The sequence below is a fragment of the Pezoporus flaviventris genome, unplaced genomic scaffold (genome assembly GCF_033815535.1).
Source record: "Pezoporus flaviventris isolate CSIRO_AGI_PZ_B2104156 unplaced genomic scaffold, CSIRO_AGI_Pfla_v1 ptg000213l, whole genome shotgun sequence".
In the NCBI taxonomy this organism is placed as follows: domain Eukaryota; kingdom Metazoa; phylum Chordata; class Aves; order Psittaciformes; family Psittacidae; genus Pezoporus; species Pezoporus flaviventris.
In genome coordinates this window covers 6458502-6472158 of record NW_026892761.1, presented here as the reverse complement: position 1 = coordinate 6472158, position 13657 = coordinate 6458502, and the positions used below count along the sequence as shown (strand labels likewise).

The 13657-nt window shown below is 37.8% G+C and overlaps 1 protein-coding gene across 9 annotated transcripts in view; it reads right to left on the bottom strand.

Moving 5' to 3' along the window:
- Nucleotides 1–3020: 3020 nt before the first annotated feature.
- Nucleotides 3021–13657, bottom strand: part of STAU1 (staufen double-stranded RNA binding protein 1) — a 31980-nt gene continuing 21343 nt past the window's right edge. For 2 of the 9 annotated variants that reach the window (XM_061441777.1, XM_061441776.1), the window contains 10 exons: nucleotides 12717–12815; nucleotides 11152–11382; nucleotides 10437–10580; nucleotides 9462–9608; nucleotides 8598–8670; nucleotides 7784–8103; nucleotides 6941–7063; nucleotides 5496–5581; nucleotides 5346–5393; nucleotides 3021–4847 (listed from right to left, as the gene is read on the bottom strand). In XM_061441777.1, the coding sequence (XP_061297761.1) occupies nucleotides 4760–4847; nucleotides 5346–5393; nucleotides 5496–5581; nucleotides 6941–7063; nucleotides 7784–8103; nucleotides 8598–8670; nucleotides 9462–9608; nucleotides 10437–10580; nucleotides 11152–11382; nucleotides 12717–12815 (1359 nt within the window). In that variant the 3' untranslated portion in view covers nucleotides 3021–4759. The remainder of the gene's footprint in view (nucleotides 4848–5345; nucleotides 5394–5495; nucleotides 5582–6940; nucleotides 7064–7783; nucleotides 8104–8597; nucleotides 8671–9461; nucleotides 9609–10436; nucleotides 10581–11151; nucleotides 11383–12716; nucleotides 12816–13657) is intronic. The other 7 variants (XM_061441778.1, XM_061441781.1, XM_061441782.1 and 4 more) reach the window with 7 other exon arrangements.

Genomic DNA, 13657 nt, shown 5'->3' with positions numbered 1-13657 from the left:
GGGAGCACTAATCTCCCTTTTGAGGGGGACAGGGGAAAAAAAGAGGCATTTAAACATTAAAGACTATCTTTTGATTGGAAATAATAAAGATAAATGAAAGAATGGTAGCAGAGGATGAAAGCATTGAGAGCATGCCCTGTGAAGAATATTTTCTGCATCATTAACATGGGACACTTAAAATCTACAACATCCCCTATTAGAGGGATGCCAAAACCACTGTGAGATTGGAAGTCGGAGAAAGACTGAAGGTTAAAAGCACTGTAATTTTTTCATTGCTAATCAAATTTTTTTTTTTTTTGCATTAGGATACTGCCAGTGGTATAACAAAAGAATTATATTGAAGAATAGAATACACTCTTGGTTAGGTATTATTGACCATCTGTATGCTTTTACTCAGTTCTAATCCAGAGGTTAAATGAATACCCTAGGGATTTTAATTGGCTCCAACAACTTATTTTTCCCCAGCCTCTTTCCATGGGGTGTTCAGTTCTTGCTCAGAAGTTCCTGATTTTTAAGTAAGTGTACATATCCATTTGGCAGTTAAAGGGAAACAATACGGGATGTCACAGCCACAGAGATGAACTTGAGTACTTTCAGATTTGTAACCACCTCTGAAGCAGCATTCCTTTGTCTGAACTTAAACAAGCAGTCTAAATAAAATCACATAAATATAGAAGCCCTTAAGGAAGGTATCATATCAACTCACACTTAACTCTGTTGGTTTCTGTCTGCAGACCTTCAAAATAAAAGAGCAAACAATTATGTGGTTGCCTCACAAAAGATGATCAGTGAAGTGGTTTATACACCCTCTCACTTCTGCAGTTAAGCACTTTTGGAATCTCCACCATTTGTCTTCATACATTATGACAGAATAAAACAATTTTTAACTTTGATCAGTGGGTTAGAACAGAAATTTTTGTTTCATCCTTCAGTAATGCAGTAATTGCAGCAGAACTCCATGTACAGCTACATTTTGTGTTACTAAAATTTGGCCAGAGAACTGACAACACAAATAACTCCTCTGCTGGTTCCAGACTCCCTAGTTGAATCCATTCAAGTAGGACTTATCCTAAGGAAATACCAGCTGTCTATATCCTAAACAAAACCTTACAGGAATGTGTTTTAATATATTATGGAACAAACGGGTATCACAGTGAATCCAGGCTAATTCACATTCTTGAGGCATGTTTTAGCTATCCTAAGGTCAGCATTCCCCAAAATAAATTTTGGAGAAATCCTTCTTTTCTGCAAGATCTCCATCCTGAAACCAAGAATGATGGATCATGAAGAGTCATGTTTCTTCCTCTGGGGAGTCAGGACTTCCACTAATGAATAAAATACTCTGCTTTAAAAAAAATTCCTGGACCAATTTTCATTATTCCCCTTTAACTTTCATGTGATGCAGTTGTTTGCCTCAAGGACAGCAAACTGACCCGTTCAAGAAAGATGATATTCCAAAATCCCTGGATGAACATGGACTACCTTCCTTCTGGTACACCAGCTTCAGAGTGCAGCATATTACTTCAGATAGGAGACTTGAGCAGGAGTCTTCAAACTCAGTAACAGAGCACTGGAACAGACTTCATTTGCAGCACCATCTACAAAGCCACTCTTCAGGTTCTTATACAGGGCATTACAGCCCGATATTTGCCTGCACCTCTTCAAAGAACAGTGGCATGGCATTACTCTTCTGACAATTACATGCAGCTGTGTAATTGGACAAATAAGAAAAGGCTTGAAGGAAAGCAGTGCAAAACCTGACAGAATTTAGAGGTTGCCTTAAGGCTTTGAAATCTGAGAGAACAGTCATAAGTGCTTTCTTTCCAGTACCAGAAGATTAACATGAAGACTGGAGTCTGTCAAAGTCTAGACATTTGAAGGAGTACAGGCAGACAGGACATTTTCTTTGGTGGAGGAAACCGTATTACTTACACTGTCAGGTCTCTGCTGATCTTACTTACAAGCTGCTGCTGGAAAATGGATGTCATTATTTCCAGAATCTGGTTTCCAAACTCCTCAGCTACTTCCTTTAAGCCTGTATTCTCCACATAGGGAAGTAGGATGGGCAGGCATTAAGAAAGGTCCAAATGAACCTTTCAAGTTATATATAAGGAAGTTCTTTAACTGTGAGAGTGGTGAGGCACTGGAATGGGTTGCCCAAATAAGTGGTAAATGCTCAATCCCTGGCAGTGTTTAAGGCCAGGCTGGACAGAGCCTTGAGTGACGTGGTCTAGTGTGAGGCATCCCTGCACATGGCAAGGGGGCTGGAACTAGATGATCTTAAGGTCCTATCCAGCCCAAACCATTCTGTGATTCTATGAACAAGACTGAAATGCAGTGAAATTCAGTGTCTCATTCTGCCACATCACATCTTCCATCCCTCAGTGACCTGCCTCCTCAGGAATCGCTGCTAGCTGGCTGGACTGCTGCAGTCAGAGAACTGCACCTTCACCTCAGGTTTCTCGTATTTGTATTCTTTGTAGAACATTTTGGTATCTGTTGAAGTAAAGTGTCATATAAAGCCTTCAGGGGATTACATATTGTACCATAATCTTCCTAGCCTTTGCTGCATCAAGCACAAAGCAGACAACAGAAAAAGAAAGTGGCTGTGATGCTGTAGAAATAACACATTTTATCTAGAACTCCCTTCGGCTTACCTAGAATCCACACAGTGACCTTAAGTCTTCCATAATGCAGCTGTGGTTACAAGGCCTATGACAAAAGAATATTCTCTGATGAAGCACCTCTAAGATGACAGATGCATGTAAGAGTATTGAAACAGAGGGATCTACAGAGCAAAGTACCTTAATTCAGGATCATATGAAACAGCATTCTCAAGAAATGAGTGCTGCAAAACAGTCAGAAGAATAGGCTCAAGTTCCATTCAGAGAGGAAACTTAAGTAGCAGCAGGTAAAGGTAAGGAGACCATTTACATTGCTATCCATGTGGTACCTGTTTTCCAGTATAAATTATTTTGGTAAATAGTTTGGTAAGTTGTAAGAATTTGCAATACAAAGCCTCAGCCTAGCAAGTTTCTTTTAATTTTTAAATGTACAGCATTTTAGTTCTACAAATGTAAAAAAGGAAAAAACCAAAATGAAACAAAACCAAAGAACCCAAAACCTTTACAATGTTGAGTCTTTTTCTGCTTATAATGATCAAAACCAACCTGATTCAATAAAATTTGGTATGCAGTTAATGTGGCCCAACTGCTTTCAATAATGCAAATAAAATAGCAGAGACATTCAGCATTGAGACACAGCATGTGCAGTAACTGCCTTCTGTGACAGGCAGTACCACACCCACTGCAGACAGGTGTTTACAGGTGCTGCTGTATGTTACCAGTTAAGCACACAGGGAACCTAGTTCACATCCAAATGATACGCTGTCATGTGTCAAGTCTATGGTGCCGGTTTCTGTTGCTAGAGGGAAAGTTCTGTTTTGAAAGTACTACCCTCCAAAAATTACTAGGTGCAAGGCAAGGTTGTGACTCAAATTACAAGCAAACAAGGAAACTTAAAAGTAGAGACTTAAACTTTGAAATCATACCAACCTGTTGTGCCAGGTTTCTTGTCATAATCGTAACTTTAGTTTAAGCTTCCATTAATACAGTTGCACTAACACACTGTGGCACAAGTAACAAAACGTACCCACGTTACTTTTGAATTTCCTTGACCTTGCCAGGTTTTCACATCCTCCACATTACTAAATAGTAGTTATTTATATGTAATTGATACCCATTATACAGTTACTCCATAGCTTTACAATACTGCCCGTACTATATCACAAGCATTACAAATCCTATAAAAAAGCAGCCCCTGTAGTGGCATACAAGAATAAATTAACCAAAAAAAAAATTTAGTATTACCATTTATTGGTGACAAACACTACGTTTTACTTACATTCCATGGGGAGAAAAAATTCCAGCGTAAACAATGAACTGAAGCAGTACTTAACTTGCAAGGCTATCGTGCTTTACCTGGACCATATGCAAAAACTTTATTGCGCACAGTTCGGTGCGCAATAACACAACATCAAAAGCAACACAGTTTATATATAAACATAGGTAATTTTTTTCAGCCCTACATGGAGATGTAATTAAACAGTATAAAGCACTCAAGGAAAATCAATCTGCGGTTTTATATGCACTACACTGAGATCATATCCTGTAATGCAGTGAGCTGTGCGCCATCTATACACACAATCCTTAAAACACAGATCAGAGATCATTTAAAGTCACGTTGCATTCAGGTTCCCCGACCCCCCCCCCACTCAAGAAAACTAGAAATTAACCAAAAATGATCAAAGTTTAAAATTCCTAATGTGTTTTAATTCATTCAACCGTTGAATAATTAAGCTAAATGCGAAAATCCTGGACTTTTTAAAATGGTGGGCACACAATTTGTTTCCAGTGAAACTTCGCTATTTCAATAAAAACAAAATAACCACATACATGGATATGATCTTCCCAAGTTAGTTCACAGATAACATGTCAGTCTCAGAAGACAAAGTTTCTAAACTGTGCTATTGTTCTAGATACAATTAAGAAACTTTTAAATGAAAAATTTATAGTGTCATTTCAATCAAAACAACATAATGAAACTAAAAATTTATCACTGTTTGAAGAAAAAGCAACGGTTATGATTTAGACACTACAGTAGGTTGTGAGGACTGTAGCACTCTAAAACAGGTTACATTAATAGGAAGCATTTGATTTTCTCTGGTGCTTTCAGGTTTGGGTCCAGTCAAAAGCCATTTTTAGGCAGTGCTGTCCAGTGTTTGTCCCAAAGTGTTTGAGTTAGCCGGTTTGAGAAGAGGATCACTTTCCATTTCTTGTTTCACACATCTAGAAATGAGAAAACACCTGTTACTTAGGAGATAAAACACTATTGCCATGAATAAGGTGCTTCTAAATCATATACAAAGAATTTGAGAGGCATCTCACAATTTGTTTCCAGGTAACTTCCCTCCATTTGTAATCAATCAGCACTTTGTTAATTCCACTTAATTTGAAAGTTTGTTATCTAAATGGGAGGTTAAGCTTTTTCTTTCCCCATGGTCAAAGGGAGTAATTTGCAACCCCTCCACGTGTCTGCTGAAAACAAGCTGTGAAACCTACTATAGATTGTTTATATGTTGTGTACAGATTTCTAGAAAGAGCAGCTGTATCACTTAAACACATTGAGGAGTCGCACTGTTTACAAATACATGTAAATGAATAGTTGAAGCAGAGGCATCACAGTCAGAATTGCTCTGTCACAGCCATCACATTTTAACCACTTGCTCCTGCTTAGTAATTTGCATTTGACAGGTAAAAAACAACAAGCTTGATCACAAAACCTACCCTCTGATCCTTCTGAAGAAGGTAACAGGCTTTGGCATTTTAACTTTTCTGTCAAAGGAAAAAAGAACCCTCACATTTTATTTGTTTCTAGAACATCACGGGGTTAGAGGCTTCTGTTAATGCAAGGGAAAGTCAATGGGTCACACTCACACAGACATTGGTCCATTTCCCGTTCTTGGCATCTCTGTGGTTTGTTGGTCCAACTCAGACAGCAATTTTAAAATATTCAGTGCAGCCTAAAGAAAAGAGAGAGCACTCAGTAATGCAACCTGAGCCCCTTCTGTTAACACAGTGAAAGGACCAGGGCTCACTTAAAGTAAATACACTGATTTTAGTAATGTATTTCCTAAGATGCGTAATTACGCTGGACAAAAATGCAATGGTGTAGTTTCATCTGGCTACATTAAACAATCAAATGGTGCTGCGGCTAGGGCATTCCTTTGTGTTTGTTTTAGCAATGGGGAAAATTAATTACTATTACTTATACATAATTACTATTAACATCATAAATTAAGTACTATTAATATCAAGGAAAAAGATGCTAACTTAGTAATGGCTCAAAAACTGTACAGAGCTTAAGATAAAGGACATTAAAATACACAGAATCAAAAAGTTCTTTGCAGAAGAAGTTACACGAGAATCAAAACTACAAAACTGATAGGGCACATGGGACTTTGAAACAGAGTCAATGTGATGTGCCTACTGCAAAAGTAAGTCACCTCCTCTGAGAACTGAAAAGTTTTGTCACCTTTTTTCTGATCATTTTCAGGTTTCCCTTTTCAGAATACGCCTGATGCATTATGGCATGGGCATTAGCAAAATGCTGAGTGTCTGAACAAAGGCAGTTCTCACACTTTCAGGAGCTCTTTACAGTCTGATGTAGAGATGGGTGGGAAAATGTCAACATTAAGTGACAAAGATCAAAGAAATCTGTACCAAATTATAGCTATTAGAAAATGGCTGCAAATGGTTTTAGTATAAAGTCAGCAAACCCAGGTTCTCCTATGCATTTACATATTGGAAACTGTTTAGTCCACAGTCAGTAGTCAGGGCACCCCTGGGTATGGAAATAAAAGAACCTGCTACCGTTACAAAGGAGGCTTAACAGATGTAGAGCATCTCCTGCTATCTAATGGGGAACTGCATTTCTTCCATTTTGGATTCTTTCAGAAAGTCTGGTAATGTGAACCCGGGTGTTACAGTGCCCAGTGAAATATCAGCCCATTCTGTCACAGAAAATCTGATAAGCTCTTGTATCTTAAAGATTCCTTTCCATACGTTTTCTTTAACATGTGCTCATGCAAATAATATCAAGATAAAATGCAATTTTAGTAGATAAAAATTGTGAGCATGTGTTAAGCATTTCAAAGGTTATTTAGATTCAATTCAGATACTGTTAATCAGAGATTCAATTCAGATACTGTTAATCAGTTGTTTCAGCAACCTGTGAAATATTAGACAAAAATTAGCCAGGGAATTGTACAGCGTTTAATTCACTGCTGTGCAGCAGTAATATGAAACCTTAGTCTATCTGCTGCATCCCTCAGTTCACACTGAAGGGCAAAGAAAAAGCATTTCAGCAATATTCATCATACCATATCGTGGCAAGACTCTACATCCTTTCCAATCCCATGGCTGATCAGTGGTGGCTGAGAGGAACAGTTTATAAGAGATACAAACTCATTCTTGTTATTTTTTGGAAAGTCTTTATATTCAACCTGAAGAAAAGAGAAGGATTTAGCTCTTTTAAGTTAACCATGTACAGAAAATATATCACAACTGCTACAGATTATTACCCATATATGAAGCTGAACCGTACTTCTAATCATTCTGCCAGCCTAAACTTTGAAGTTTGTCTTCACCTGCAATGTTTTTTTAGTAATCATGAGAGCTCTGCAAGCCTGATTAGAAGTGGCTACTTAATAATAATTGTTACTGGCACCTTTTTTCTTATTAGAGCCATTTAAAGGTTTCCTTCCCACACTTTTTAATCCACTGAGCTCCTTTAACATATCAATATAGGAACTTATATGCAATTCTGATTAAAGGGACCAAACAGAAGAAAATGTACTGCTTACAGCAAATGTTAATGTAAGAAGGATTGTTCAAAACAAACCTGATTTCAGATCAGCCACGTTCAAGTTCATACTATGTTGTTCCTACATCATGACAATCACAAAATACTAGTTTTGGTTTTATTCTTCCAAGACTTCAGAATAGCACTGAATTAAGGCTGAGGAAATGCACATTTGAAAACTACATAAAAAAGCTGTAAAATTCAGTACATTTCATAAATAAATCATTTATATGAATTTCAGCTTAACAGGCAGCCTTCAGAATATGTCAGCCACCAGCAGAACTAAAAAGCTTTAGAACAAGCAACAGGTTGGACCAATTTGGGTAGCTTTGGAAGAAATCTTGCAAAGCCAAGCACTTACCTGGATTCCTTGAACATTAGAAAGATAGTCCAGCTGCTCAGAGGGCCGAGTAAGTGGTCCGTGGGGTACGTGGCCTGATGAGTTGTTGTTCTTTAGTATGGTCTCAGCAGTAGGAGAAGTGCCACCATACAACAGCTCTCTAGCAATCATGGCTGTTACTGTGGCCTTGGCAGGATTTGGGGCTGCCCTGTTGAACTCTTTGGTGTGGTGTCCTTGATTGGCTCCTACAGCTTGTGCGACCTCAGGGACCATGGGAAGAATTCCAGCAGGAAGCTGCTGATGGCTGAGATAAGGCATCCTAAACTCATCTTCTTTATTACCTGAGACAAGAGAGGTACACACTAACCATATGCTAGACAGTTCTGCGAGGCCTTCTGCAGGCACACAAGGGCAAAGATAAAGCATCAAAAGCCACTTCTGAAAAAAACAATGTGTTTCTGATTACTTTTGAAACACTAACAGACTTAGTGAGCTTGATTTGCCTTTGGTGGGTCAGAGATTCAGCATCAAGACAGAGTTTGCTTATTGAATAAATAATTCAACTCCAGCTTCTGCCAAACACTTCTCTGAACCAGAAGCTGATCTCACCTCCTCCCCTTACCTTTTTCCCTACACAGAAATTTCCCCCACTTAACTCCTGCGTTGGTTGAACGAGACTGGTCCCTGGATCAGAACCAAGCTCAGTCCTGAACATTAATTCTTGTACACCTCTGCTTATTGCTGCGTGACACTACTGAAGGGACTGAGAACCATATCTTACACACACACCCCCACCCCCCAACAGGGCTGTGCTTCTTTCAGTTAGGTTACTTACTAGTTGAAGTCTCTTCAGAGCCTGGCTCAAAGAAGGTTACTTTTCTTCCATCACCTGGTTTCTTCACTGGTGTCTTTAAAATAAAAAGAAAAAAGCTAAACACACAATATGCCTCTAAAACTTTATCCCTCTGCCCCAGGTTTTAAAGTTTTTAAGATGTAGATGATCTGAGTAGTCAGAATTTTACTGAAAAATCTACTAAAAAGCCTCAATTATTACACAGCTAAGAAGAGACAAGTTCAGTGATTCTCACTGACTGACAAAAACTATCTACAGAACAGTGAAGTGGTATTAAGAACGGATACTGAGAACTAGATACCATAATAAAACCAGTTAAACTCACACGAGTTACTGGAGTTGCTGAGGACAACATACTGGACACAAATGAGCATATACATGAAAAGGATATAACTAAACCCAGAGTTGCTATTTTAACTCCCTGGTAAGATCTGCTGAATCAACAGATTCACATAAGGCTCTTCCCCCTTTAGGGGCCCACCAAAGGAAGAGACCTGTAACAAACTGGTTTCGACTGCAATTTCTGCTGAGCCTATATAAAACCTATTGCTACCAAAAAGTCCTATAACCTACATGTCTGCAGATTTCTCAGGCCAATATATCAATTATCACAGATTATGAGCCATTCTATAAAGAAGAAATACATTAATTTAGCCTTGATTTACTTGCAAAATCAAATCCTTAATGTATCCAAAACACACTACTCTAAAGAACAGTCACCTCAATACAATTGCTTCTTGGCTAGAGGAGGAGACATGAATTTACAACACTGTTGCTGCCTTGCTGTTGTTTCAATTCAGCTTTTGCTGTAGTATTAAACAGCAGTTGATTCTTAAAGACTCTTACCTTCTCTTCTGTCTTTAATGCTGGCTTTGGAGGCTGAGGTTGAGGGATTTTGAAACCTAAAAGTTCCAACATGTTTTCAGCTGCATTGCGTTTAGCAACTTTTTTGTTTGTGCCCATTCCTTCAGCTGTGTGTACCCCAACTTTCACCTAGGCAAAGAGGAAGAAGAAACAAATAGATTCTTAAACAGTAGTGTAAGGATTCACTTATTAGCGGTCTGTGTCTCAAGCACTCCATGAGTCACAAAACAGTTCAAGTGATCATTTTTTCTAAGCAAGTTGTCATTTACTGTCAATGATCATTGGCCTCCAAGCACAAAACCCCAAACAGGGGTCACACAAACTGTTATATTTCATCATATCACCTTGGCAATAGCTTAAAGGCTCGAAACTGGTAACACAGCAGATACAGATTTTCCAAGCTGAAGTTAGAGGTTTAGAAGATTTACTAACGTAATGGAAAGAAAGAAACTGTCTTGGCTGGAATAGGCGAGAGGTCCAGAAAATGCACTTAATTATTAGAGCATAGTAGATACTCAGTATTAAAACCACTGCTATGCTATTGGGATTTGCAGTACTATGTGCAGAAAGTATGCACTCTAAAGCAAAAACAAAAACTCAGGAGAAGGAGGAAATGAGGGATACCTAGGTTCATGTTAATAAATACTATATTAAAAAATATAAGCGCTCAGTATCTCTTCACAGAATATTAATACCCCTGTTAATTAAAACATTAGGCAGTTACAACATAGACTTCTGGTGCCCTATGCCATTTTTTAAAAGACATGACTCAGATCATCTTTATTGAACCTTTATCCTCCTCAAATGTAGCCCACTAGATATTTTCTTAATAAATTTCAGGAATTTGGCCATAATTCTGTTAACTTTGTATATCATTGTGACAACCTGATTTCTATAAGCAAAAAAAAACAAGACATCACAGCCATGCAACTAGATTTTTCAAATCAACATACAAACCTGCATCACAAACTCCCTGCGCCTTGGAAGACCACGTTCTGTGATGAGCATGTACTCTGGTTCCTTCTCTTTCTTGGCCTGCTGTATCTGGGCAAGCCTGCTAATGGGATTCATTCCTTGACCATATTCTGGACTTGTTTGCAGCTATGTAGAACAATGTTTAGGAAATAAGCCAAAAAATTGTGAATATTTGGTTTAATAGACAAAATGCAGCATGCCACTAAATTCATTAAACTCTAGAATATAAAAACTCTGCAATAACAGTTGCTTAATGAAACACTGTCACAGCCAAAGAGAAACACTCAATTTATTTGGCTCTGCTGTTACAGCTGACCACATTTAACCTACCACTGGTAACAGTTTTACAAGTTTGAATCCTGCTATATGGGAAAGGACAGGCTTGCAGGAGAATTTGCACAAGCAATAGGGTGCAAAACCCAAAACTGTTAATGTCTAAGGCTTGAAAGTCAGAGCTTGATTTTTATGTGCCACTCATTGTTTTATAAGGTTTGTCTTCCATTCTGAATTTACTGGTAACTGTTGTAAAGGTGGTGTCATAACCCTATTTAGAGTGGGAGCAAAATATCATTTCATTTGTAGTACCAGACTGCTGATTAACGCTGAGCAGTTGAAGAGTGTTTATAATTAACTCAGAAACTCCTCTCAACTGCTGATTATTTATAACAGGCAGATTTCCAACCTGTTTGTCTCTTACCTTCACTATTGATTTTGTTTTCTTTTTGATTCGTGGCTTCATTTTCTCAACTGTAGGAAGAGGTGGCAATTTCTTCAGTTCTTCTAGGACCGCTATTGCAGCATTTTTCTTTGAAATCTTCTTGCTCTTTCCTTCACCTTCACCCATGAACTCTCCAACTGACACCTTGGTTACAAAGCTCTTCATATGGGGAGGACCACTTTCCTTGGTCACCTGTTTCAGAGGGAAAAACTGAGTGAAAGCGTGATAAACACTTATTAAAAATGGTAGGGCACATTGTTTATAGCAAACTTCTCTCAAGAACTACAGATAATGACATTTTAGATTCTCATACAATCCATAAAGTAAACATGTAAATCACACGCACTCTAATAACCTAATCCCACCCAAATAAACAGATACTTTAAAAAGATCAGATGCAGCAAGCAGTAAACAGTATTTACATGTAAGTCATTAACCCATCTCATTTAATTTACTGATTTACTCCTTCAGTATTAAGATGTGACTTCTATCTCATCAGCACGTACTTTCACAGAGTTAACATCACCTCATTAAATACACCATCTTGTGGTAATGGAACATTGCAGAGGATGCAATTCTATAGGATCTAGCATTTTAGTTTAGAAACCAGCAACTCTGGAGACATCTAAGAGATAGATGCCTACTACAGATTTAGTCTTTTAACTCCATTCATAACAACACATCCTACTTCAAAATAATTATAAAGTCAAAAAGTAAAAATCGATTAAGAACTTCCACCCACAACTGGCTTTGTGTGACAGTATGTTTTTACCAGTGATGCTCAAGCTAATCTGCAATAATTGAAAGCTTCATGTAAAATTTCATAGAATGGTTTTAGAAGCAATTTAGTTACACACAATTGCATTTTCTTACTATAATAATTCAGATAGTTGACTTAAATATTACTCTGCCAGCTCAGGAAAGCAGCATGATAAATTAATACTTTAGTGAAAGAGAGATGCTCCTATGGAAGCTATTGATTTAAGATAACTACCATGATCAGGGAGGGGCAAAGAGGCAGCAAGCAGCCAGGCCAAAGGGAAAGGAAAGATGCACATGAGGTCACCTCATGGCAAGAAAAGAAACCTATTTGTGAGATTCTGCACCTTGTGTGTAGTCCATATCAGTGCTTAATTAAGCAAATACTTCCATAAATGTCTTTTTGAGTGAGCTATCCTTGTTTGCCTTGACTCTGCACTTCAATGTTATAACCATTAATGTGGAGTGCTGTTTTGTTTCTTCACTGGAATATTGATTTTTCAAAAAGCTTGGAAAAAAGATTGCACAGACAACCACAGCGTAAGCTGTTCACTCATGGAATGGCTTTAGGGCATGAATTTGTGAACAGGTGAGTTTTTCTTTTTACTTCACTTTACCATATAAACCCCAAGACAATCAGTGTGACTGTCAAAGGTAAAAGTGTATTCACAACTAACAAGACATGTTAAAAGTCAGTTGTTTGGATTATCTAGAAGATACTCAACTTAATGTGTACCCTTAATATTCTAACAAAAACAAATCTAGAGCTTGTAAAGTAAACATACCTCAAAATTCACAGGCAAGTTCCTTTTAAGTGCAATCTCAAAAACTTGGCTTATTTCAGATTTATTGAGATTTTCATCATCTGGTTCTTTTCCGTTAACCTAAAAGAAGCATACTCTATTTAAAATAAAGATCCTATTAAATTGAATTTTATCCATCCAACCAGTTTACTGAGCTCTCCAAAATTTTAAGTAGTCTAACCTTTACTGCCATTTTACGTGAATGTGTAGAAATGCAGCACACACACTATGGAACTGAAACTTAGGAAGCTCATTCAAGGTGTATGTGTAAAAGCTAGCAAACCTTCATATTTTCATGTGCTCGTTACAGGAAAGAACAAATGGCATATGGGCCAATATAAAAATCTATTTCTAAGTAAAACAAACTGATGTGTTAAATGAACTGATTTCCAGATGGAAGTACCTTTATGAAATGCAATTTTCATATACTGATTGGACATTTGTACCAAAAGCACTAAGACAGTATCAGATAAGAGAAAGGGCAGGAAAAAAAAAAAGAATTCTGAGAATGGGACCAACGTGAATGAAGGATGGCTAATTAGATCCTGGCACAGTTCTGTCTTTAACATGTTCCCTTGCAAGTGCTTCATCTACAGACTTTTTGCTCATTTAAAGAACATACTATCAGGAACTTGCCTTAAATCAAATGGTGTACATCTCTGAAACTTACACTTGCTAGGAGGCCAGCCTTGCCAGCTGAAGCTTACCTACAGGCACTTCTACATATCTCCAGGTAAAATTCTGATTGTGATTCCAAAAATGTTTTCACTGATGTTGGGACATGAACTAAGAGGTGTGGTAACAGCAACAGAGGAATTTTCAGACTGTGTCTAAGCAGTGATATTGGAAAGATTATGATAAAGATGAACAGCAACAATTTCACCAATTATATCACGCCACAACACTAGTTATGCAACCAGGTA